The sequence below is a fragment of the Bubalus kerabau genome, chromosome 11 (genome assembly GCF_029407905.1).
Source record: "Bubalus kerabau isolate K-KA32 ecotype Philippines breed swamp buffalo chromosome 11, PCC_UOA_SB_1v2, whole genome shotgun sequence".
Taxonomy (NCBI): Eukaryota; Metazoa; Chordata; class Mammalia; order Artiodactyla; family Bovidae; genus Bubalus; species Bubalus kerabau.
The window spans coordinates 51,753,284-51,780,002 of NC_073634.1; the positions used below are offsets into that span (position 1 = coordinate 51,753,284).

General features: G+C 42.3%; 1 protein-coding gene across 3 annotated transcripts in view; it reads left to right on the forward strand.

Annotated features, from left to right (window-relative positions):
- Window positions 1-8,918: 8,918 nt before the first annotated feature.
- ST3GAL5 (ST3 beta-galactoside alpha-2,3-sialyltransferase 5) overlaps window positions 8,919-26,719 on the forward strand; it is a 57,126-nt gene continuing 39,325 nt past the window's right edge. For 2 of the 3 annotated variants that reach the window (XM_055540329.1, XM_055540331.1), the window contains exon 1: window positions 8,919-9,092. In XM_055540329.1, the coding sequence (XP_055396304.1) occupies window positions 9,008-9,092 (85 nt within the window). In that variant the 5' untranslated portion in view covers window positions 8,919-9,007. Of the gene's footprint in view, window positions 9,093-26,623; window position 26,719 lie in introns of those variants that run through there. The other variant, XM_055540330.1, reaches the window with a different exon arrangement.

Consider the following 26,719-nt stretch of genomic DNA (forward strand, 5'->3'; position numbering starts at 1 on the left):
AGAATGGAGGCAAAGATTTAGAAGATGCACAAAATATTTAGCAATGGCCTAGAAGAACTATAGAACAAGCAAACAGAGATGAATAATACACTACAAGGAATTAATAGCAGAATAACTGAGGCAGAAGGACAGTTAAATGATCTGGAGGACAGAAAGGCGGGAATCACTGCCACAGAGCAGAATATAGAAAAAGAATGAAAAGAAATGAAGACAGCCTAGGAGACCTCTGGGACAACATTAAATGCACCAACACTTGCATTATAGGGGTCCCAGAAGGAGAAGAGAGAGAGACAAAGGACCTGAGAAAATATTTGAAGAGAAAATAGCTGAAAACTTTCTGAACATGGGAAAGGAAATAGTCAAAGAAGTCCAGGAAGCACAGAGTCCCAGGAAGGATAAACCCAAGAAGGAACACATGGAGACATATAGTCCCCAAACTGACAAAAATTAAAGACAGAGATAAAATATTAAAAGCAACAAGGAAAAACAACAAATAACATACACGGGAACTCCCATCAGGATATCAGCTGATTTCTCAACGGAAACTTTACAAGCCAGAAGGGAAGGGCATGATATATTTAAAGTGATAAAAGGGAAGAAACTACAACCAAGAATACTCTACCCCAGCAAGACTCTCCTTCAGATTTGATGGAGAAATCCAAAGCTTTCCAGACAAGCAAAAGTTAAGATAATTCAGCCCCACCAAACCAGCTTTACAATGAATGCTAAAGGAACTTCTCTAGGCAGGAAACACAAGGAAAAGACCTACAGAAAATTAACCCAAAACAATTAAGAAAATGGTAATAGGATCATGTGCGCATGCTAAGTCACTTCAGTTGTGTCCAACTCTTGACGACCCTACAGACTGTGGCCTGCCAGGCTCCTCTGTCCATGGGATTAGCCAGGCAAGAATACTGGAGTGGGTTGCTGTTTCCCTCTCCAAATAGGATCATACATATCAATAATTATCTTAAGTGTAAATAGATTAAATGCACCAACCAAAGACATAGACTGGCTGGGTGGATGAAAACATGCGCATATATGTACTTCCACTTACAGCATTACTCTACTCGACACCCTCCAAAATTGTATGTAATTATTTTATATTGTTAAGTTAATCATGTTCCCATTATGGCTTGTAATTGTAAATATCTTTTATTTTTTGTCTGGCTATTGATTGTGAAATTGATAAACATCTTTTACTATTGTGATTATGTAACTATTACTCACTTAATACCATTGTATCATGATTGGTCAACAGAAAAATAATAGAACTCTATATCACCAAAACTAGGATTTAATAGAAAAATCTGTAATCACTTTTTAAAATCCAGATGCATATCACAATTATCTTGAAATTTTTTGAAAAATACAAACACTCAGGTATTGCTTTTTTTCTCCAGAGCTCCAGATGTGTTTCTAATGAGCAGTCATGTCTAAAAACAACTGGACTATATGATGATCTTTTACTTTTATTTAGTTTGTTTCACTTTTTCTATTTCATATTCAGTGTTCCCATTTCATCTAGTTTATGTTCTCCAGTTTCTCCATCTCTTATTTTTATGTTCTTTCTCAAGACTTTATCCAGTGTAATAGAAAAGCTTTTATATACTTGTTTATATAAATATGTATAATATATATATTTTAGAAAACATGAATTTTTGCCTAACTAAAATTTTATGACACTTTGATTCCACTTGTTTGACTTAGTATGAATAGAATGCTATATTTCTAATTATAAAATAGATATGCAACAAGCAACAAAGGTTTACTTTGTAGCATACAGAACTACAGTCAATAACCTATGATGGAAAATAATTTTAAAAATAATATGTGTGTTTGTATAACTGAATCATCTTTCTGTGCACCTGAAACATTTTAAGTCAACTATATGTCAATATAACATATATATATATATATATATTTTTTTTTTAAGAAAGAAACAGAATCCAAATTGGAAAGGAAGAAGTAAAATGGTCACTGTTTGCAGATGACATGATACTATACCCAGAAAGTCCTAAAGATGCCACCCAAAGATACTAGAACTCATCAATGAATTCAGTAAAATTATAGGATACAAAATTAAAACACAGAAATCTATTTCATTTCTTTATACTAATGGTGAATTATCAGAAAGAGAAACTAGGAAAACAATCCCATTTACAGTCACATTAAAAAGAATAAAATACCTAGGAATAAATCTAACAAAAGAGATTAAAGACCTATACTTGGAAAACTCTTAAGATTCTTTTGAAACTGGAGATGACACAAACAAATGGAAAGATATACTCACGGCCTAGAACTAATATTGTTAAACTCTCCATGCTATGCAGAGCAATCTGCAGATTCAACACAATCTCTAACAAAATGCCAATGGCATTTTTCACAGAACTAGAACAAATAATTACAAAATGTATACGGAAACACAAAAGACCCTAAGTATCCAAAACAATCTTGAAAAAGAAAAACAAAGCTGGAGGATTCCAAACTACAAACCTTCAGTAGTCAAACCAGTATTGTACTGGCACAAAAACAGACACGTAGATCAATGAAACAGAACAGAGAGCTCAGAAATGAACTCATATTTACATGAGAAATTAATCAATGACAAAGGAGGCAAGAATATACAATGGGGGAAAGAAGCTCTTTAGTAAATGATGTTGGGAAAACTGGACAGCTACATGCAAAAGAGCCATATTGAACTATTCTCTCACAACATGCACAAAAATAAAGTAAAAATGGATTAAAGACTTAAATGTAAGACCTGAAAGTACAGGTAGTATGCTCTTTGGCCTCATAAGTAATGTTTTTGGGATATGTCTCCTTAGGCAAGGAGATTGAAAGCAAAAATTAACAAAGGGAACTACATCGAACTAAAGCTTTTGCGTGGCAAATGAAACTACCTACAAAATGAATAGGCCACCTACTGAATGGGAGAAGATATTTCTTCTCCCATTTGTTTACAGTAGATTCAGTAAGGGTTCAAAACCCAAAATATACAAAGAACTCATACAACTCAACAACCAGAAAACAAACAATGTATTAAAAAATGGGCAGAGAATCTGAATAGACATTTTTCCAAAGAAGACATATAGGTAGCCAACAGGCACATGAAAAGAAGTTCCACATTAATAATCATCAGGGAATTGCAAATCAAAACCACAAACAGATATCACCTCAACCCTGCTAAGACATCAAATAACATCAAATAGCATCAAAAGACAACAAATAACAAGTGTTGGCAAGGATGTTGAAAAAAAGGGAACCCTTGTGCACTGTGGTGGCCACTATGGAAAATAGTATGGCGATTCCTCCAAAAATTAAAAATAGACCCACCATATGATCTAGCAATTCCACTCCTGAGTATTCGTCTAAAGAAAATGAAAATATTAACTCAAAAAGATATATGCACCCCTATGTTCACTGCAGCATTACTTATAATAGCCAAGATATGGAAGCAACCTTAGTCTCCATCAATAGATAAATTGGTAAAGATGTTTTATATATACATATATATATGTATATATAGACAATGGAATACTGCTTAACTGTAAAGAAGAATGAAAGTTTGCCATTTGTAACAGCATATATGGACTTAGAGGGTACTATGCTAAGTGAAATAAGTCAGATAGAAAAAGACAAATACTGTATGATTTAACCTTTAACCTACATGTGATATCTAAAAAACAAAACAAATAAACATAACAAAACAGAAACAGAGTTATGGATACAGGGAACAAACAAGTTTTTGCCAGAGGGGAGAGAAGTGAAGGGGGAAAGAAATAGGTGAGGGTGATTAAGAGATACAAATTTTCATTTGCAAAATAAATGAGTGATCATTATGTAAGGTACAGTGTGGGGAATATTGTTGTTCAGTCACTCAGTCCTGTCCAATTCTTTATGACCCCATGGACTGAAGCACACCAGGCTTCCCTATTCTTCACAATCTCCCTGAGTTTGCTCAAACTCATGTCCATTGAGTCAATGATGCCACCCAAACATCTCATCCTCTGTCGCCCCCCTTTTCCTCCTTGTCTTCAGTCTTTCTCAGAATCAGGGTCTTTTCCAGTGGGTTGGCTGTTAGCATCAGGTGGCCAAGGTATTGGTGCTTCAGCTTCAGCATCAGTCCTTCCAATGAATATTCAGGGTTGATTTCATTTAGGATTGACTGGTTGGATCTCCTTGCAGTCCAAGGGACTCTCAAGAATCTTCTCCAGCACCACAGTTTGAAAGCATCAATTAATTCTTCAGCGCTCAGCCTGCCTTATGGTCCAACTCTACATCCATACATAACTACAGGAAAAACCATAGCTTTGACTATATGGACCTTTGTTGGCAAAGTAATGTCTCTGCTTTTTAATATGCTGTCTTGGTTGGTCATAGCTTTTTTTCCAAGGAGCAAGGGTCCTTTAATTTCATGGCTACTGTCACCATCTGCAGTGATTTTGGAGCCCAAGAAAATAAAGTCTGTCACTGTTTCCATTGTTTCCTTATTTATTTCCCATGAAGTGATGGGACCAGATGCCATGATCTTAGTTTTTTGCATGTTGAGTTTAAAGCAGTAATTATGTAATACCTTTGTATGGTGACAGATTGTAACTGGACTCATCATGGCGATCATTTTGAAATGTATAAAATATTGAGCCACTATATTGTGTAACAGGAACTAACATAGTGTTGTAGGTCAATCATACTTTAAAAACAAGCAGGTGCACAGAAAGAGAGATCAAATTTGTGGTTACCAAAGGCAGAGAATGGCGGGAGGGGAATTAGACGAGGGCAGTCAAAAAGTACAAACTTATGGTTATGAAATAAATAAGTACGAGGGATGTAATGTACAACATAAGAATAGTCAACACTACTGTATATTACACGTGAACATTGCTAAGGGAGTAAATTCTAAGAGTTCTTACATGAGGGAATAATTTTTTTCTATTTCTTTAATTTTGTATCTAGATGAAATGATGGGTGTTTACTAAACTTATAATCATTTCATGATGTATGTACATCAAATCATGCTGTACATCTCAAATTTATACAGTGCTGTATGTCAATTATATCTCAATAAAACCGAAAGAAAAAACTAAATTCTTTAAAAATAATAAAATAATTCATAAAAATAATAAAATTGCATGTTAACATGTTGACAAAAAGCCCAATGTTTTCAAAAACAAAAAGATGGTGAGAAGAATGCTTTTTAAAAAAAAATATATTTGCAAGTCTCTTTAAGTATGGCTTAATAGGATACAGCTGGATTTTCATATCTGCTTTTGCATTCAATCTGTTACAAGTTGTTCTGGTTAAATTATGTGAAGAAAACCTGCTTCACATTGATACAAAATTGGAAAAGCAAAAAGTACTCTAATAGTCTTTCAGGAATATTATGGATATTCTTCTTTGATAGTACACCAAAACTCTACAAGAGGTTATTTCTTTATTTATATAAATACTGAAAAGCTGTCAAGTTGATGGCAACACAAGTTTTCCAAAATTCCAAAAATCTTTTGAAATCCAGAAGGTTTTCAAGATTGGCAACAAGTAGTCAATTATTTTCCTTGAAGAGACAGGCTTGCTTAGTTCGTTTGCAAGAAAAAGTCTACCAAACACCCAAGTTGAGATAACCATAATCTGTCGGTTGTTTTCTCAAGTACGAATGGAGTTCCATGAAAAAACAAAACAAAAAACCCACCAGCTATTTCAGCTTGCAACTCAAACGATTGCATGAGTGCTTCTTCTTGCACAACCATCACATGTCAGTTTGCAGCAAGTGTTTTATGTGTCGTTTCCATGTAAAATATTTACAAGAGAGACTGAGCTTTTAATGAGTTAATCACATTTTTGTTGCTCCGTCCAGAAAATTCTCAAATGTAATGTAATTTCTTTTTTCCCACCATGAGTGTGTGGTGATGAAAACACTACTACAGTTGGCTGCCCTTCCTCTGGGAAAGCACCAGAACACCTTTTGCACACCTTTGCTTTCGCACCATCAGTAACAAAGGAAAATAATGTCTTAGATTATAATGAAATAATTTTGACTTCAGAGATTCTCTGAAAGGCCACCCCTGAAAGGTCGTCTGAAAGCGACACCCCTGACCAGGGGTCTGTGGACCATACTTTGAGAACCACTGACTTGGACCAATCAGAGCCCAGTCATAGAGCTAAGAGTGGGGCAGGCTTACCTTAACTGTATGTTGCATCACAGAAGGGGGAAGATGAAGTGAATGTTGGAAGCAATCACAGTATCTGCTATGAGAATGACCAAAGTAATGAACATAAAGTAATGAACAAATTACAAAATCGTGGATGCTGTCCCAGATTCACAAACAGCCCCACCATTTTGCTAGCCAAGGTCCAAAGGCTTTTCTGAGACCAGTATCTGTCTTGAGGTCTTCCCGGGTGGAGCAAAGGTAAACAGTCCACCTGCCAATGCAGGAGACTCCATAGGCATAAGTTTGATGCCTAGGCCTGGAAGATCCCCTTCAGTAGGATATGGCAACCTGCTCTGGTATTCTTGCCTGGGGAAATCCCATGGGACAGAGGAGCCTGGTGGGCCGTAGTCCATTGGGTTGCAAAGAGTCAGACATGATTGAGCACACACATACCTATGAGGCTTTGAGATCCGGTGGCTGGTTTTCATCTATTGTTTGGGGATCTCTGTCGTAACCCTGAACAGTAACTAACGGTGGTGGGGACTTCCCTGGCCATTCAGTGTTTAAGACTCTACGCTTCCACTTTAGAGTACTTGGGGTTGATTTCCTTGGGGAACTAAGATTTTGCGTGCTCTGCATTGTGGCCAAAAGTAACTAAAGGTGGCCCTGCAGCTTAGTGGAAGGAGTATTAAGAGCACGGCTTGTATTGTTGCACAGAAAGTCAGTCTCTCTCACAGCCTTCCAAGCCAGGGTACTGCTGAGCCTCATGCCAGCCATAAAGGGTATCTGGTTCTTGCCTGCCTCGGGGCAGCTGAAATGTGGAGGTGGGTGGATGAGGTCCCTGCACAGGAGAGGAGAATGGGGGTGATAAGGCCTCACCATGGTTCTGCTGGGCTCCCTGGTGGCTCAGTGATAGAGAATCTGCCAACCAATGCAGGATACAGAAATGGTAACCCACTCCAGTATTCTTGCCTGGGAAATCCCATGGACAGAGGAGCCTGGATGTCTACAGCCCATGGGGTCACAGTCTGATACAACTGAGTGACTGAATGACTAAACAACAACAATGATAATGCTAGTGGTGGATTGACTGGAAGATCAGCTGTATCTGTTTTAAAAAATACTTTTAAATGAGGTCTGGCTTTATGAATAAAGAATATCTGGGAGAAAAGTGGAAGAGCAGCTGAGGCAGATGAAAGTAAAGAGTGTCTGATAAGGCAGGCCTCTGCTTATCTCCAAGAGAGAGGGGCTGAGGTGCTTAGTATTCTCCTTGCAGGTGTCACTGACCCCAGAGAGCTAGGCCTCGGCTCTGCTAGCCAGCCTTGGCCAACTCTCAGGATTCAGATCTCCGGACGAAATAGCCTGGTAAGCTGCAGTCCATGGGGTCGCTAAGAGTCGGACACGACTTCACTTTCACTTTCACTTTTCACTTTCATGCATTGGAGGAGGAAATGGCAACCCACTCCAGTGTTCTTGCCTGGAGAATCCCAGGGATGGGGGAGCCTGGTGGGCTGCTGTCTATGGGGTCGCACAGAGTCGGACACGACTGAAGCGACTTAGCAGTAGCAGCAGTGATAACTTTTCCTCCAATATTTTAAAAATGCTTACATGTCCTCAACTTTAAATAATCGAGAAACACTTTTAGGACAAAATCCTTTTGAAAGGTGTGAAGGCAGTCCTTCCACGCCTTCCTTTCCAAGTTTTCCCTCTTGATCTTTGTTACCCAAGACCCCACATTTTGCCCCCAGTCCCCCTGCCCCCAGCTGGGGAAGAGGACAGACAACTCCAAGTCTTGTTTGTAACTGTGCAAACCGTGTGCAAACTGTTGCAAAAAAAAAAAAACAAAAAAAAGTGACAAGATTTTCCGTTTATGCAAATATATTTGGCTCCCTGTCTAGGATCCTGCTTTTCAAAGTGTAACCGAAACCTACATCACAGGCACATGACTGCGATGCCCTGTGTTCGCCAACCCCAAAGGATATTCTGAAACCAGAACAACTTCACCGACCTTACTGAAGAGTCAACAAGTCCTACCGCACACCTGGCTGTATTAAAGAAACAACATATCCGTGCTTTCAAGTCTTTTAATTCCTGAACTTGGGGATTCACGAATATTCACGCTTTTAAAAACTGTATGCCATTTCCTCTCCAGATTCAAGGGGGACTCCAGACATACGGAAATGAGCGCTCCAAACGCAGGTTCGCATTCATACTCTGCCACTAAAAGATTTAGTGTGACTCACGTCTGCTGAGTTTCAATAACCCATCCGCGAAATTAGTGCTCTCTCACTTTTCTCCAATACTTGGAACAACATAAAACTGTTCAGCAAATCTCCAGATACACTCAGGCAGCTCTCGTTGTCTCCAGGGCCCCAGGAACTCCAATCCAGTGTTGTCTGCGGGTCCATCCTAGAGAATAAAGCACGTGACTCCATAAAGCCCCTTCATTCAGCAGCTCCGCGTCTACGAGTCCTCTGCGCAGTAAAGTCCTATACTCAGTCCAAACACCTTTTGTTCCTTCACCATCTAACCGCGAGCAGAGATCTAGAGGGCTGTGAGTGCCCCGGACCCGCCAGCGCCAGCACACAGTACGACGCGCGTCCAGCTGGGGGCGCCCGGCTCCCCTAGGCCCGCTGGGTGGAGGGTTGCGAGCCCAGGGAGCGAGGCAGCCTCGGGAGCCCTCGCGTGCTCTGATTGGTTCTCGTATCCTCGTGACTCCAGGCCCCGCCCCGCGCCCCTCCTCCGCATCCGAGCCTGGGAGCGCTCGGTCAGGGACTGAATGGGCGCTAGCGCGGCGCTGGGGGCGGGCCGGGGCGCGGGGCCCGGGACTAGAGGCAGGCTGGCGCCCGCTCCCTAATATGCGAAAGAAGGCGGCGGGTGGCGCGGAGCGGCGTCCCCTGCAGCCGCGAACCGAGGCGGCGGCGGCGGCACCTGCCGGCCGAGGTACGTGGCGCAGCCCCCTCCTCGGCGTAACGGGGCCCGCTGGCCGGGGGCGGCGGCGGCGATCGGCCCCTGCCCCCGCGTGGCTGGGCCCGGCGGCTCCGCCCCAGCTTCCTACGGGCAGCGCCCAGGGCACGGCTCCCCCAAATGCGCCTGGCGAGGGCGCGGGCTGGGAGTCGTGGCCTCGCGCGGAGCGGACCGGCTGGGTACGCCGCGGCCCGCGCAAGTGTGGACGCGGTGGAGACGGAGGGGTGAACGGCCGGGATGTGCGCTCCAGGCGCGGTGTCCCTTTCCCTTCTGTGTTCCGTAGCGACTTGGGGTTTAATTCATTGCTCGAAGCTTCCGAGCCAGGAGAGCCCAGTTAACTCATTTCCCCGGGACAGGATTGGGGACCCTCGGTGACTAGCAGCTCCGGCGGCTGTCTTTCGCATCCATCGGGAAGGCGTGATGTGCAGTGTCTGCAGGTAGAAATTCGCCAGTGACCTTTCGTGCCCACTCTGTGCGGCCAGCCCTGCGGAAGAGACACGTTTTGTGGTGACCTTTGGTGTTTCCTGAGTTGTAAGGAGTGGCTTGACATGGGCATGCATTTATATGCTCCTTTAGTGTGTTAAGTAATACAAGATTTTCTGAGAGCATCTTCGAATAGGAAGAAGCTAGGTCCTACCCAACCCCACAAGAGGTGGGTGACCTTGGCCAACGCTGATCCCCCTGTAAGACTCCATCTCCTGATCTGTAGTGGGAGGCTTGACCTGCAGATGGCCAAGATCCCTTTCAGGCCCCTGGTTCTGTGGTTCTGATGGCAAATGTGTTCACCAATGAAGAGGGTCCTGCAGAATCACTAACTCACTGGAAAGACATTTTATGTCCTCATATCTTAGTTCATGTCTGTGGCCTTTGCTTCATTAAGTATCAGTCTGTTTAAAAGGAAAAATGGTTTTTACCTGCCGGCCCCTTTGGCTTACCTGCTCATCAGGCCAAGCATGGATCTGACTTTGGGATTACAAAGAGGAAGGAGATGTGGCTCCTGCCCTCTGGTGTTAAGTTGAGCCCTGCTCTTGGTAATCTGCTTCCACAGAAGAGAGGAACCTTGGGGAGGAATCCTGTCTGCTGAGTGAAGGGGCACAGAGGCAGAAACTGTCAGGATGGGTTGTGGTTTCACTCGCCTAATCCTGAAAGCTTGACAGGTTAGCAGAATGTCTTACATTTCTAGTCGTAGAGCCAGGAATCACCTGAATTCCAGCCAGGGCTTGGACGAGGAGAGATTGATGTAAACTGGCAGAGCCCTGTGACCAGAGTATAGTGAACCTCTTCATAGGTCTGTCTGTTGTCTGAGGGACGCTATTTCTGTGAGATAAAATGAATCTTGGTTATGATTAGTTGTTGGGTCTTCCTGTAGGCGAGAAAAAAAATGGGTGAGGTGGGAAGGCATGAAGGTGTTTGTGGAAGAGAGAGGGAGAGGGCTGACAGTCATCAATAATAAACATGCACATTAATGACTGCCTATTTTGAAAATGCTTATAATTTTGGCTTAAACTGACAGATTGTTTCATATTACCATGATAGGTTAGTATTGAATTTTTTGGAATTAATTTATTAGTTTTTATTGGAATATAGTTGGTTTACAATGTCGTGTTAGTTTCTGCTATACAGCCAAGTGAATCAGTTATATATAAATATATATTCGTTGTTGTTTAGTCACTAAGTCGTGTTCGACTCTTTTGCATACATGCTAGACTGTAGACCGCCAGGGTCCTCTGTCCATGGGGTTTCCCAGGCAAGAATACTGGAGTGGGTTGCCGTTTCCTTCTCCAGGGGATCTTCCCAACCGAGGGATTGAACTTGCATCTCCTGCATTGCAGGCAGATTCTTTACCGTGGAGCCACTGGGGAAGCCATATATATATATATATATATATATTTTTTTTTTAGATTCTTTTTCCATATAGGCCATTCATTATACAGTACTGAACAGAGTTCCCTGTGTTATACAGTAGTTCTTCTTGTTTATCTGTTTTATATATAGTAGTGTGTATATGTCAATCCCAGTCTCCCAAAAACCCTTCCCTCTTCTTTCCCCCTTGGTAACCATAAGTTTATTTTCTACATCTGTGATTCTATTTCTGTTTTGTAAATAAGTTCATTTGTACTATTTTTTTAGATTCCACATATAAGTGATATCCTATGATATTTGTCTTTGTCTGACTTGCTTCACTCAGTATTACAATCTCTAGGTCCATTTATGTTGCTGCAAATGGCATTTTTTTTTTTTTTCTGGCTGAGTAATAGTGTTGAATTTTAAGACTATGTTCAAGGCAGGATAAGAAAAAACCCTTTGTTCTTTGATGTGTCTCCTCCAGTCCTCCCCTATTTGCCCTGCTGGTCTGTTTGGCAGGAGTTTGTCTAGCAGGTTGGCTCTTGGGAGGTGAAAGAGACGATAGAAGAGGTTTCAAGACCTCTATGGGAGTTCATCCAGGTGCTGGGGGCAGAAGGGAGAGTCTTGGAAGAAGGGTCACGGCTCGCTTTGCACACCCTTCTAGTTCCTGAGAAGCAGTTTAATCAATTTAATCTGAATTGCCTGTGGAGATGCTCCCAGAGGGCATGCTCTGTGTTTTTGGTTCATCTGGGAAGCCTTGGCAGAATTAAAGCAACTGGAAGTATACACACATTAACAATGGTACGCACTCCCTAACTGCTGAGAAGCAGCAGCAAGGGGCTGGATCAGTATGAGGGGTGTTAGCAAAGGCATCCATAAGTGGGTGAATCACTGGCTTATTGTGGGAGGAAACCATCACTGTGGATGGTGACATGCAGGCCATTAGGGAGAGAGACCCTGGAGAAGGCAATGGCACCCTACTCCGGTACTCTTGCTTGGAAAATCCCATGGACAGAGGAGCCTGGTAGGCTGCAGTCCATGGGGCCGCTAAGAGTCGGGCACGACTGAGCGACTTCACTTTCACTTTTCCCTTTCATACATTGGAGAAGGAAATGGCAACCCACTCCAGTATTCTTGCCTGGAGAATCCCAGGGACAGAGGAACCTAGTGGGCTGCCGTCTATGGGATCACACAGAGTCGGACACGACTGAAGCGACTTAGCAGCAGCAGCAGCAGCAGGAAGAGAGACCCAGCTTGAGCACACGTGCAGAGGGGGAGGAAGGAAGATGTAGCGAGCAGAAGAAAAATGAGGTTAGAGAGGTACAAGGACATGACCAGGCTTGTCTTACTTAGAAGAGCGTTATCTTGTTTTTCTAAGTATAGCATACATGCTAGAAAAGTAGGCATAAGTGGATTACTGTCCAACAGATTTTACAAATTCAGCATACCATGCTCTGAGATCAAGAAGCAGGAGCACCCATGGGTCCCGTTCGAGTCACTGTGTCCTGGAAGAGAACCCCTGCTGACTCTCGAGCCTGTATCACTGGAATTCTGCAGTGTCTGTCTTCTTTCCTTCGGACTTGGGTTTCTGAGACTCGTTCCAGATGCTGCCTCTCGCTGTAGGGTGCTCACTCATTGCTGATTGGGCCTGTGGGTAAAAAATATACTGTATCTTTGTCTGTGCACTGTTGATGGGCACGTGGGCAGTTGGCAGGTTTGGCTATTACAGTTAGCGATGCCATGACTGTTTTCATACCTGGCTTTTGTGTGTGTGTGTGCACGCATATTTCTCTTCTTAACAGCTTTTTAAAATATTATATTTATTTAATTTTTTAATTTATTGTGGCATTTGGGTTCTGGTTCCCTGGCCAGGGATTGAACCCAGGGCCCCTGCATTGGGAACATGGAGTCTTGACCACTGGACCATCTGTGTGCTCAGTCACTCAGTCGTGTCCAGCTCTTTATGGCCCTATGGACTGTAGCCCACCAGTCTCCGGGCAGGAATTCTAGAGTGGGTTGCCACTTCCTACTCCAGGGTATCTTCCAGACCCAAAGATTGAACCTGTGTCTCTTGTATCCCCTATGTTGGCATACAGATTCTTTACCACTAATGCCACCTGGGAAGCCCCTGTATGTGCATTTCTGATGAGAGTCTAGGTAGGGGTGTGATTCCTGGGTCATGGGTATATGTATACTCAGCTTTGCATGGGTAGTTCCTCACTACTAACTGATTAGCTCAACATTGGCTTTGAACCGGGGAGACCGAGGAAGGACTTGTGCCAGGAGCCATGATGAGTTACCACGTGTGTGTGCGCTATAGATTCTCAGCTAGTGCGGTCACCTCCAGGCCACGGCCGCCCCGGGTCAGGCGGCAGGACAGGCTGACCCTGAGGAGCACTTCAGCTCCATGAGCCTCTGTGGTCAGGGAGTGGTTGTCTCTTCCATACTGCCACAGACACCCCTGGGAACGTCTCCCTTACCTTTTCTAACACTGCACTTTCTCTGCTTTGTTTTTAGTTATGTGACTTGTGTTCCCTGTACCTCTGGGTTTCTGCTGAGGAATTCCCCCACGTCCTAGAAGAAAAGCTTATTTCTTGTTTGATCTTTTGAGGCCATGCAAGACATTTTTGTTCCCCTTTAGAGTGTGGAAAAATATACAGAATTAAGTAATATTGGATGGTTCATCACTTCCTTATACCCATGAATTCTTCCCCTTTTCAAGTTTTAAATATCTGGAATTAATGGTTCTGTTTCATGTGATGTGATATGATTAAAGAGGAAAAAATTGATACAAATAACACATTTGAAAAGTCTGTTTTGATGGAATAGGACGTTGTGTTTTGAACATGAAGTCTGCCTTTAAGATGAGGTGTCATTTTCATAATGAAAGGCTTACATGTGTTGAGTTCAAAGCAGAAGCAGTTTTTCTGTTATTCATGTAGTGTTCCTTTTTCTCTAGTCCTTTCTCTCCCCTCAGCTTCTACTTTTATAGTCTCTTCTATCTTGTTCTCTGCCTCATTTCTGCTTTTCACAAACATCTTGTTTTCATTTCCAATCTAGACTCCAGCAACAAAAGAGGAAGCCAGAGTTGTGGTACTTTTTTTTTTTTTTTTCCCAGATAGAGCTACCAATCCTCTCTGTGCTTTGCTTGTCATTTTCTGCAATCAAGTCCTTAGTCACCCAGGATTTGGTATCTGGTTTTCTTGTTTATTCTTCCTTTGGAGTGGCTCTGTCCAATAGAAATATAACCCAAGCCATATATATATAATATCAAAGTTTTGGTTTCCCAGTAAAATTAAAACAAAACAAAACAGGACTAAACTAAACTTGTATGCACCTAATAATACAGCTCCAAACTATACAAAGTAAAAAGTGACAGAATGACAAAAAAAAGTTGACAAATGTGACAACATAATGAGAGATTTTAGCATATCTATTTCAGTAACTGATGGAACAAACTAACAAAAAACCAATAAGGGATTGATTTAAGAAGCAAAGCAATTAATAAGCTTGATCAAACCAATTATATAGAAAACATAGTTCCAGCAAGTGAAGAGTAGTATACTTTTACAAAAATTGAACATACACCAGGTCATAAAGTAAGTTCTAACATATTTAAAATAATTAGTATCATATTGACCAAGTTCTCTGAATGAAATGAAACTAAATTATGTATCAGTTTTAAAATATAATTTAAAAACATATTTGAAAAGTTAAATTTGAAAGTATTTAGATTTGAATGATCAAGAAGTAATAGCAATGAAAAAAGATACGTCAAAATTTGTAAAATGAATTGTACATCTAAAGCTTGTGGGTTGCAACTAAATAAGGTAAGGGAAATATGTGGTCTTAAAGACTCATATTTGTAAGAAAATAGGCAAAAATTAATAACCCAGTCAACTAAATTAAGAAGTTAGGAACTTAGCAATTAAACCCAAGAGATTAGAAGGATTTTTCTTTTAGACAGGTGAATTAATTTTAATAATTTATTTTCATTAAACCAATATGTATAAAATATTATTAAATTAATACAAAAGTTGTTTTTGAGCTATTTTACATTCTTCTGGTCAAACTTAATTCTTCAAAACCTTGTGTGTATCTTACATGAGACCATATCTCAGTTTGGACGGGCCATATTTGAATTACTCAGCAGCCACATGTGGCGCATGGTATCTTTGCCTCCTATAAACATTGAAGGTATTTATGATGATAAAGTGGAGAAGGCAATGGCAACCCACTCCAGTGTTCTTGCCTGGAAAATCCCATGGACAGAGGAGCCTGGTAGGCTGCAGTCCATGGGGTCGCTAAGAGTCAGACATGACTGAGCGATTTCACTTTCACTTTTCACTTTTCATGAATTGGAGAAGGAAATGGCAACCCACTCCACTGTTCTTGCCTGGAGAATCCCAGGGACGGGGGAGCCTGATGGGCTGCTGTCTGTGGGGTCACACAGAGTCGGACACGACTGAAGCGACTTAGTAGTAGTAGTATGGTGATAAAGAGGGCAATCAGAGCTAACAGTAGAGGGGTTCAATTATCTGCCAAGAGAATCGAGATTCATGAGAATCTAAGAGTGTTTTGTGGTTTGCAGAGGATGACTCTTTTTGAAAATCTTATATACTACTCTCTACAACAAACCCACATACTATAAAATATAGGACAGAAATAAGGATAAATGCTGTACTGACTCACTATATCCTTACCTGTTTTAGACATATTATATATGTATATGTATAGGCCATGTTATATATGTATATGTATAGGTCACATGTTGCTGCTTGCTATGCCCCCAGGCACATATATGTTATATTATGTATATATAGACATATATGTATGTATGTTCTTTTCATGTTCACAGAACCCATATGAGTTTATCTTTATTTCTGTCCTATATTTTATAGTATGTGGGTTTATTGTAGAGAGTAGTATATAAGATTTTCAAGAAGAGTCACCCTCTGAGAACCACGAAACACTCTTAGATTCCCATGAATCTCGATTCTCTTGGCAGATAATTGAACCCCTCTACTGTTAGCTCTGATTGCCCTCTTTATCACCATAAATACCTTCAATGTTTATAGGAGGCAAAGATACCATGCGCCACATGTAGCTGCTGAGTAATTCAAATATGGCCCGTCCAAACTGAGATATGGTCTCATGTAAGATACACACAAGGTTTTGAAGAATTAAGTTTGACCAGAAGAATGTAAAATAGCTCAAAAACAACTTTTGTATTAATTTAATAATATTTTATACATATTGGTTTAATGAAAATAAATTATTAAAATTAATTCACCTGTCTAAAAGAAAAATCCTTCTAATCTCTTGGGTTTAATTGCTAAGTTCCTAACTTCTTAATTTAGTTGACTGGGTTATTAATTTTTGCCTATTTTCTTACAAATATGAGTCTTTAAGACCACATATTTCCCTTACCTTATTTAGTTGCAACCCACAAGCTTTAGATGTACAATTCATTCTACAAATTTTGACATATCTTTTTTCATGGCTATTACTTCTTGATCATTCAAATCTAAATACTTTCAAATTTAACTTTTCAAATATGTTTTTAGGACATTGAGGCTCAGGGAGGTCAAGAAACTGTAGGGGACAGAGCAGGGATTCAGACTCAGGCAAACTGACCTGGAGGTGGTGGCTGAGGCAAAAGCATCTCTGTCTTTGTAGCACTCGGCGCATTCACACCCCACCCATCAGAAGAGCTCCCATCGAAATTCCTGAGAGGATGATCTGAGGTGGTCCCTGGTCCAAGTTCCTGCGTTTCCAGGCACAATATCCTCACTCTGCCGGGTCTCCATGGCAACTTCCTCACTGGTCCTGCCTCACAATAGGAGTTCCCCATCTCCAGTCCTGCCTCAAGAGAGGTCTGTCCAAAATCCAGTTCCAGTTTAAATCCCCCTCCCACAGTTGCTTCTTTTATCTCAGGATGAAATGCCAACCCACCATGGCATGGTCTGCTTCCTTTTGCAGCCTCTTGGTATGTTGTTCCCTCCAGAGCTGGACCTTCAAACACTCACTTCAGTGCCAACTGTCCCTGCTCAGGGGCACCTGCTTCCCCAACCCCCACCAAGTCCTATCCATTATTCCTTCCAGAAGTGGGGGGAGGCTTCTCTAAGCTCCCTCCCAAACACACAATATACCCATGTCCCCCAAATGTAAAATATCTCCTAACACTGCCCTCATATCCAATGTAGAATAAGTTAACAAGAAAAATGAGGAAAATATTAACATTGGTGATGGATCTACTCGTCTAATTTTAAAAATGAGATGAGAGCTCTTTGAAGAGGAGGCTATATCTGTGTTGCTTCTTGCTATACCCCCAGGCACATACTCCCTGCCTGATTAAAAATGAGGTTATGTGAATGACAGTATGCCTGTTTGGGATCCTGCCCAGGAGCTGGTTTTCCAAATTTTTGGAGCAGAAAGTAAAAGGGACGTGTGATTTAGGCATAAAAGGAAATTGTATGTTTTAGTGATGCCTCTCACAGACCTGAATACATGTTGTCGGTTTTAGGAATTCATACACGCTTAACTTGTTCTGAGCTTAAAATGACTCAAACAAAACTTTCCTTTGTCTCCTGTGGTTTTTCCCTCTTTCAGGCTCTCAATGGCCAGGGCCTGTCAACTTTTGGGTTGTTCCCAGTCACTGTCCCTCCAATTCCTTTTCTGGGGTTGTTATCACTTTCTGATGTGTCATTTTATATGACTATTTTGGTTCTTCTGTTTTAAGGACAAAAAGTGTTATTGAATATAGTCAGCCCTCCATGTTGACCAACTGCAGATCAAAAATATTCAAAAAGGAACATTTCCTGAAAGTTCCAGAAAACAAAACTTGAGTTTGCTGCGTGCCAGCAGCTATGTACATAGCATTTATGTTGTATTAGGTATTATAAGTAATCTAGAGCTGATTTAAAATGTATACGGGAAGATGTACATAGATTATATGCAAATACTGCATCATTTAATGTAAAAGGCTTGAGCATCCATGGATTTTGGTATTCAAGAAGCGGTGGTGGTCCTGGAACCAATTTCCTGTAGATATCAAGGGACCGCTATACGAGATTACTACATAAACTGCCTACCGAATCTTCCACCTTCCCTTCCCCACTTAGCAGCTATCTGCTCCCTGAGGAATATTGCCAAGGTCCTATTTGGTGACGTCTCTTCATAATCTCAAAGCATAAGAACCCATACCCTGACTCTTTCTTTGGGAGGTGGGATCTTGGTTATTTTAGAATTTGCACACTCACTCGCCCATTATACTCCAGTTTAGGGAAGGATCCCATGTTGGAGCTTGTTCATATTGAGTCCCAGAGTTGCTGTTGTTAACTGTTCATTCTACTGACTTTCACTTTTTCCTATTACTTATGCAGCCTGACTACTTGTATTCCCTTTAGATGAAGAGGGAGATCTTCTACTGAAAAGGTAGCTTTTAGATTTTGCATTATTTGTGGCATTCAGGAGAGTGCCACAGATGTGTTCTGCTGTAGCATCTTCTGCATGTCTAATTTGCTGTCACATGGGGGCCCACCGCCCAAGAGATATTACATAAGATGTTTTGTTAGAGCTTGGAGGGAACCTGGGCAGTTCTCTGGGCAGTTACCTCAGTTTACTCCAGTGTCCTGTCTTATCCCTTCTGGCCTCCTCCTCTTATCCCCCTTTGTTACCCCTGCCTCGGCCGTGAAATCATCTCAGTGCATGGTGGAATGGTGGCAGCTGGTGGGGCCTTCTTGCACACTTTGCTTTTTTATGTTTTTTCTATTAGCAGCCTGAATTTGTTATGCAGGCTGGATCTCAGCAGGCTGGGTGCTAAAAGAACAGCCGCTGCCAGCTCATTCACCAAGTTCTGTGGCCTCTTCCTTCACCACTCTTGTCGGCCCCCATCTCTCTGTCCCTCTCCGTCTCCCCTGCTCCATCAGCCCTGGCTGCGGTGGTCATCAGAGCCCCTTGACCATCCCTCCCGTGGCCTCTTACATCCCTGTGTGAGCCCTCTGCCCTCCTGCTTAAGGACCACTTAGGGTCACTTCCTCCTCTGGGGCCAGTTTGGAGGCCCTCACTCCTACTTTTCTAAAATTTTTGATGTTTATTTATTTATTTATTTGACTGTGCCAGGTCTCAGGTGCAGCACGAAGGATATTTAGTTGGCATGCGAACTCTTAGTTGCAGCACGTGGGATCTAGTTCCCTGACCAGGGATTGAACCTGGGCCTCCTGTGTTGGGAACACAGAGTCTTAGCCTCTGGACCACCATGGAAGTCTAATGATTCCTTCTTTGCTACATCTTCTCCCACTTTCCCCCAGATCCCCTGAGACCTGGCTGCAGCAGCCATCCCTGGGCATCTTGGCATGCCCTTCCTCCCATCCAGAATACCTGCTCTCTCTCTCCTTTGTGTCTCTGAGGTCCAGTCTGTCCTTAAAGGACCCATTTACACTTTGTCTCCTCAAAGAGGCTTCCCTGATTTCATTTGATGTCACTAGTATTCCGTTGCCTGGGGCACCCCAGGTGTACTGTCATGCCTCCGCTTTTTGGCATTTTAAATATTTAGGTATTTTTGTTTTCCCTGGCTGGATTTTTTGTTTCAAGAGAAAGGCTATGTCTTAGTTTTCTATATATTCCCAGTGCCTGATATATGCTTATTACATGTCTGTTTAAAGGATCATTAGGTGAACAAAGCAAATTATACAACAGTACGGACCAGCCCTCCCCAGCTGGGGTTCTACAAGAGGATTAAGCCCGAATGCTCTAAGGCCACCATGATATTGGGTTGACCAAAAAGTTCATTTGGGATTTCCCATAATATCTTACAGAAAAGCCCAAACAAACTTTTTGGCCAACCCCAATATATTATGAATTAACTTCTCACCCATACTTCTGGAGTGATTTGAATTATAGACCATCCTTGAGAAAATTAAAATAGACACTCAATCCTATTGTATAGCATGGAGAACTCTGCTCAATGTTGTGTGGCAGCTGAATGGGAGAGGAGTTTAAGGGAGAATGAATACATGTGTATGTGTGACTGAGGCCCTTTGCTGTTCACCTGAAACTATCGAAACATTGTTAATGGGCTGTACACCAATATAAAATTAAAAGTTAAAAAAAAAAAGAAATAGACACATAAATCCTTTTCTGTAGGGCTTAATCTCTAGTGGAACCCAGCCTGAAGATGTCTAGTATAAGTACTATGATCCCAATCCTGATACAGTATACATATGCCAAGAGGAAAGGCGGATGCAATATAGAGCACAGTGTTAGGGGTGGACATCACTGTGTTGTAGTGTAACAACCAGTGTGTGATTTCAACATGTTCTTTCTGAAGTTTTTAACTTTGTGGTAACAGAGTTTAAAAAAAGTTTTTTGAATAAGCCAAATTGGAGGTCCTAAACCTGGCTGTGCCTTACTGTAAGGCAATGGAGAGTTCAGTTCAGTCGCTTAGTTATGTCCCACTCTTTGTACCCCATGGTCTGCAGCACACCAGGCTTCCCTATCCATTACCAACTCCTGGAGTTTACTCAAACTCATGTCCATTGAGTCAGTGATGCCATCCAACCATCTCATCCTCTGTTGTCCCCTTCTCCTGCCTTTAATCTTTCCCAGCATCTATTCCAATGAGTCAGTTCTTCGCATCAGGTGGTCAAAGTATTAGAGCTTCAGCTTAATGGAGAGTTAGGGCTTTGTTTTTAAATATAGGTCCACTATGGGAACTACATTTAAAAACAAAATCCCAAGTTTGCATTGCCTTATAATAAGGCGCAGCCAGGTTTAAGAGCTCCAGTTTGGCTTATTCACAACCCACTCCAGTATTCTTGCCTGGAGAATCCCTGTAGACAGAGGAGCCTGGTGGACTACAGTCCATAGCGTTGCACAGAATCAGACACAACTGAAGCGACTTAGCACACACGCACCAATAGTGAACCAATCCACCAATAGTGGATCACTGAACTGACCCTTTAGCAATGTCCCTGGAGAGCCAGGCCTCTGAGTGAGGGTGACTAGCTGTCAGACCTCTGAACTTGGGTGTTGCCACTATGCACTTTGTAAATGAAGGACCGTGTCTAGAAGGCATGACTCACCATAAGAGAAACTAGCACAGTAATGGGTACTTACAGAATACTTTCAAAAGCAAATCTAGAGGTATTTTTTCTTAACAGCTAAGAGTGAACATTAGTTGCTGTTTAGTCGCTAAATTGTGTCTGACTCTTCATGACCTCATGGACTATAGCACGCCAGCCTCCTCTGTCCTTCAGTACTTCCCGAAGTTTGTTCGGATTCATGTCCATTGAGTTGGTGATGCTATCTAACCATCTTATCCTTTACCACCCCTTTTCCTTTTGCCTTCAGTCTTTCCCATCATCAGGGTCTTTTTCAATGAGTCATCTCTTCAAATCAGATGGTCAAAGTATTGGAGCTTCAACTTCAGTCCTTCCAGTGAATATTCAGGGTTGATTTCCTTTAGGACTGAACATACCCTGGCGTTATTCAAATTAAGTCTGAGACAAGAGTCTCAATGCTTGTTCTGGCTCATCAGCTATTGCTTCAACCAGCTCTGTTTTTTGTTTTTTGTTTTTCTCTCTGAAGTTTGACCTTACTTGACCTCACACAGAATTTTATCCATATGCTAGGTGCTGAAACCAGTAGATTGGATGAGGAAGAGGGTAATTACTTAGTGTCTAAATATGTCCCATCAAGTTACTTATTAACTACAAAAGGGAAAATAGTAACTTGATAGTGGATAAACTTGCCTTACACAACTTTGACCAACTGATTTAAGATCAATGGTATTGGGACAAAGCAATGTCAGGGGTCTCCTGAGAAAACACACCTGGACGGACCAGCACCACTTCTGGGAAATTCCTGCCTGAAATGTGTACCTTGAATCTAATCATGAAGAAATGGACAGATCTCCACTGAGGGACATTCTTCAAAACAACAAGGCTGTACTTTTCAAAAAATGCCAAGGTCATGAAAGATAAAGGAACTGTTTCTGATTAAAGGAGGCTAAAAAGATATGACAGCTGAATGTCACATGCGGTTCTGGACGTGTGTTCCTGTTTTTGCTCTGAAGCCATTATTGGGACTGCTAAAGAGATTTGTCTGACGTCTTCAGAGTAGAGAATAGTATTAAAACAATAATAATTTTCTGATTTTTATCATCATACTTCGGTGTGTCTGGGAGTGTCCTTTTTAGGAAATACTAAAATATTTAGGGTTGCGTGTCATTGTGTCTTCAGCTTACTTTCAAGTGGTTAAAAAAAGTGGTTGGATATCATAAAATAGAATCACCAAGCCAGTGTGGTAGAATGGTAACAAGCAGGTTGTCTGAGCGAGGCAAATTCTTTGTACTCTTTTTGCAGTCTCTCTGTGTGTTTGAGGTTATGTCCAAAAATAAAGTTTAAAATCCCGAAAACCTCCGGGTCGTGGTGGTGCAGCCAGTGTAGCATCAGAGGCCAGGGCTCTCGGTGGCTGTCCTTTCCAGGATCACTACTGAAACCATTTCCGGCAACACTGAGCTCTCTTCAGAACTGGTTTTGTAGAAGATGGGTTGGAGACCACTCAGTGTGGCTTCACCTGACAGGAAGTTCTTTCCCTAACTTCCTGTTGCGCTCGTCACCGCTGCTGTCCCAGAAGGCACCATGCCTGCTGTTCTCCCCTGGGTATCTGGTCAGCCAGCTCCAATCCACATATTTGCCTGGTTGAGACTAGACCTACAGCTGTTCCTGCCAAGAAGACTTCCTAGGCACAGTGTAACTTCACATTATCACCCAACCTGCTTTGAACATACTAGCAAACATCTTCAGAGAGGTGACTTGGCCACCATGTAACAGGCAACAGCCAAACAGTTAGGTATTTTCTCTCTTTTTTCTCGAAAAACAGAACCAGCTGCCTTTTTTTTTTTTTTTTTTTTTTGAGGTTGTTTTCCCCCCTCAGCTTTATTGGGATAGAATTGACATGTAACATGTGTAAATCGAAGGTGTACAACATGTTGACTTGATACACTTATTTGCTGCAAAATAATTACCACCATAGCCTTAGCTTAAACCTCCATCACATCACATAATTGTCATCTTTTGTGTGTGTGTGGGGTTGGAACATTTAAAATTTATTCTCTTAGCAACTTTCAAGTGTGTAATACACTGTTATTAACTATAACCATCATGCTGTGCAATAGATCCCCAGAACTTACAACTGGGGGCTGACACCTCCATGTTGCTGCCACTCCCCAGCCCCTGGTAACATCCATCCTACTCTCTGTTTCTGTGAATCCTGCTCTTTTAGAGTTCACCTGTATGTGGTATTCCAGTTGCTCATTTATTTCCGTGTTGGTGGGTGGGATAGTCATTGGATTATGTTTATCCCCCTTCCTCACCATACACACACAGAGATTCTTGATGGAAAAAGAATTCCCATCAGTGTTCTCCATGTGCTCTGGGTGCTGCACAACCAACCGATGAGTGTGCTATCTGGACTCATGGAAGGATCTAGTCTTCATGTCTGCCTCTTGTTAGGATCTTGCTGAGTTTGGGTTAGTTTTTCTTGTGGATCTGGCTGCAGGCCACTGATCAGCACATTCATGTATTCATTGGCACATTGGTTCAACAAATATTTAAGGGCCTTTTACACGCTAGGTAGTTTCAGGATTTGAGTGACTGCAGTGAACAACATTGACAGTCCCTTCTCTAGGAATCTTATGCTTCAGTGGGGAAAGCAGAAAGTAGGCCAACACGGATGAATCCTGATAAGTGTATGAAGTATTCATCAATTCAATGAGTATTTAAGTGCCTTTTACATGCTGCTGCTAAGTCATTTCAGTCATGTCTGACTCTTTGTGACCCCATAGACGGCAACCTACCAGGCTCCCCCGTCCCTGGGATTCTCCAGGCAAGAACACTGGAGTGGGTTGCCATTTCCTTCTCCAATGCATGAAAGTGAAAAGTGATGCTAGGCACTGTTTTAGAATCTGAGGTTACAGCAATGAACAACATCGACAGTCCCTTCTCTAGGAATCTTATGTTTTAGTGGGGAAAGCAGAAAGTAGGCAAATATGGATGAGTTGTGATGAGTTTATGAAGCAGAAAAGTGAATCATTGGGCTTAGGGTGGGAATGCAATGCTACAGAGGGTGATCAAGGAGGTAACTTTTGAATAAAAACCAGGATAAAGATGGTGCAGGAGGGCCATGGATTTGTCCTTGCAAGAGTTGCTGTCTTCTTAACATCTTTGTCACTTCACTAAAACCTTGAAGGAACAACATCTGAAGTTTCCAGGCATGTTCTCATTTTGGGAAATGTTTATGTAGTCCAAGGGCTCAGACTTAACTTCCTTTAATGCTTTTAAACCTATAAAAAGCAGGCAATTGAATGATAGTCATCATGTATTCTCAACATTGAAGTATACCAGTTAATTAGAAGTAGATTACAAAGCATACCTCAGTCGTCTTGCAAGTGTTTACATCTTGGTAGGTGGTCAAAATTAGAGTGTATAGACTACATATTCAGGCTTCCCAGGTGGCGCTAGTGATAAAGAACCCACCTGCCAATGCAGCAGACATAAGAGACTCAGGTTTGATCTTTGAGTCTGGAAGATCCCCTGGAGGATGGCGTGGCAACCCACTCCAGTATTCTTGCCCGGAGAATCCTGTGGATTGCAAAGAGTTGCAAAGGGTTGTAAAGAGTTGGACATGACTGAAGTGAATGAGCACACATGCACACAGACTACTTATTCACAGAGCAACACTTTTATTTTCTATTTAGAAGACAGGTCCTCATAATTTTTACACAGTTTGCAGGCAGATTGGAAATTCTTTAGGCTAAACTCTATTGTTACTCACAACTGTGCAAACTTGCTGGTGAGCAGTTTCCCAAACAGCCGCACCCATCCTCATACCTTGGAGGGATCTTGCTTAAAAAGCACATTTGGTATGCTCACCTGGTCCTGCCAGGCAGGAAGGTCTGGAGATGAGGTCTGGGAATCTGTGTGTGTTATAGCAGTGAGTGGTTCTGCATTGGTCAGGTTAGAGGATCACAGGCTGAGATGGGTGGAGGCACTGAACATTTAAATTGAACGAAGACTAGAAGATATGGGATGATGATTGAGCATGATCGCAGCATCCATGCTCTCACCAGCAGGTTTGTTGTGGTTTTGACCTCATGAATGAAGTTTCACATTCCTAAAATAGAACTGAGCCACTGCCTACCCAACAGAAATAGGAAAGTCCCATAGAACAGAGGTTTCCCATTCCCACCTTTGCTGGTGGGAGTGCAATGAGATGATTAAGTTGCATGGATCCAGGAGTGAAAGCGGTCCTTCTCCCCACCAACCCACGCACACCTGTGAACTCCACTTCTGCAGGCTGGTATCTGAACGCAGGCCTGTCTGTGCCTGCCAGTTGGTTCCTGTCCCATGAGACAGCTGAAAACAGTACCCCATACCTTGATGAGTTAAGATTTCTTGAGATTATGCAACCCAAACCAAATCTAGAAAACGATTAGATACTGATCCTCAGTTTTTGCATTGCTTCATTACCTGAAATACTTCAAAAATACAGCAGTGTTGGGACTTCCCTGGTGGCACAGTGGATAGGAATCTGCCTGCCAATGCAGGGGACACGGTTTCAATCCCTGGTCCAGGAAGATCCCACATGCATGTGGAGCATCTAAGCCCATGCTCCACAACTACTGTACCCATGCTCTAGAGTCTGCGGGCTGCAACTTCTGAGTCCTCATGTTGAAACTACTGAAACCCATGTGCCTAGAGCCTGTGCTCCACATCGAGAGAAGCCACTGCAATGAAAAGCTCAAGCAGGGCAATGGAGAGTAGCCCCCACTCAACACAACTAGCTAAAGCCTGAGTGCAGCACTGAAGACCCAGAGCAGCCAAAAAACAAGTAAGTACAGACAACAACAATAACAAATACAGCAGTGTTGAGGTTTTAATATATAGAGAGACTTTATCCCAATGGGTAGTCAGCAGACAATGGAAACACTTTTGATTGTCACAGCTGGGAGAGAGGGGAGGACCAGAGATGCTAGCAGCTTCTAGTGGGTAGAGGCCAGGGATGCTATGAAACAGCCCACAGTGCACAAGATAACCTCCTGCCACCTAAAGCAAGAATTGGTGGTTTAGTTGTTAAGTCGTGTCTGATTCTTGCGACCCCATGGACTGTCCCACCAGGCTTCTCTGTCCTCTGTCCATAATTTCCCAGGCAAGAATACTGGAGTGGGTTACCATTTCCTTTTCCAGGGGATCTTCCCAATCCAAGGATCAAATCCGTGTCTCCTACATTGCCAGCAGATTTTTTACTGACTGAGCCACCAGGGAAGCCGACAGCAAAGAATTACTCGGCCTCAAATGTCAGCAGTGCTGAGCCAGAGAAACTCTGCAAAAGATCAACTCAGTGTCTTATCTGTGTTATATGTTAGGGTTCAAAATGAGCATTCCTATTAAAAAAAAAAAAATTCCACAGCTGAAACTTGTTTGGAATTAGCCTCCTAGCTTGTATGAAGATGGCATTCTGCTTGGTTGGACAAGGGGCACAAGTCACCAAGACTCCATGAGCCCCAGCGAAGACACTGGCTGGTGTGCTCTTGAGCTTTTCCAACTTAACCTACCCCTCCTCCCACAGCTTCCCCTCCCAGTCGGGTCAGGATAGAAGGAAGTTTAGTTTAGAGCTTCGTTCTCAACTACTGCTTCTCACTTCTGGATCCCAGCCGTGTGGCTTTTGTGACAGTGCCCGTGGGTGGGCTTGGG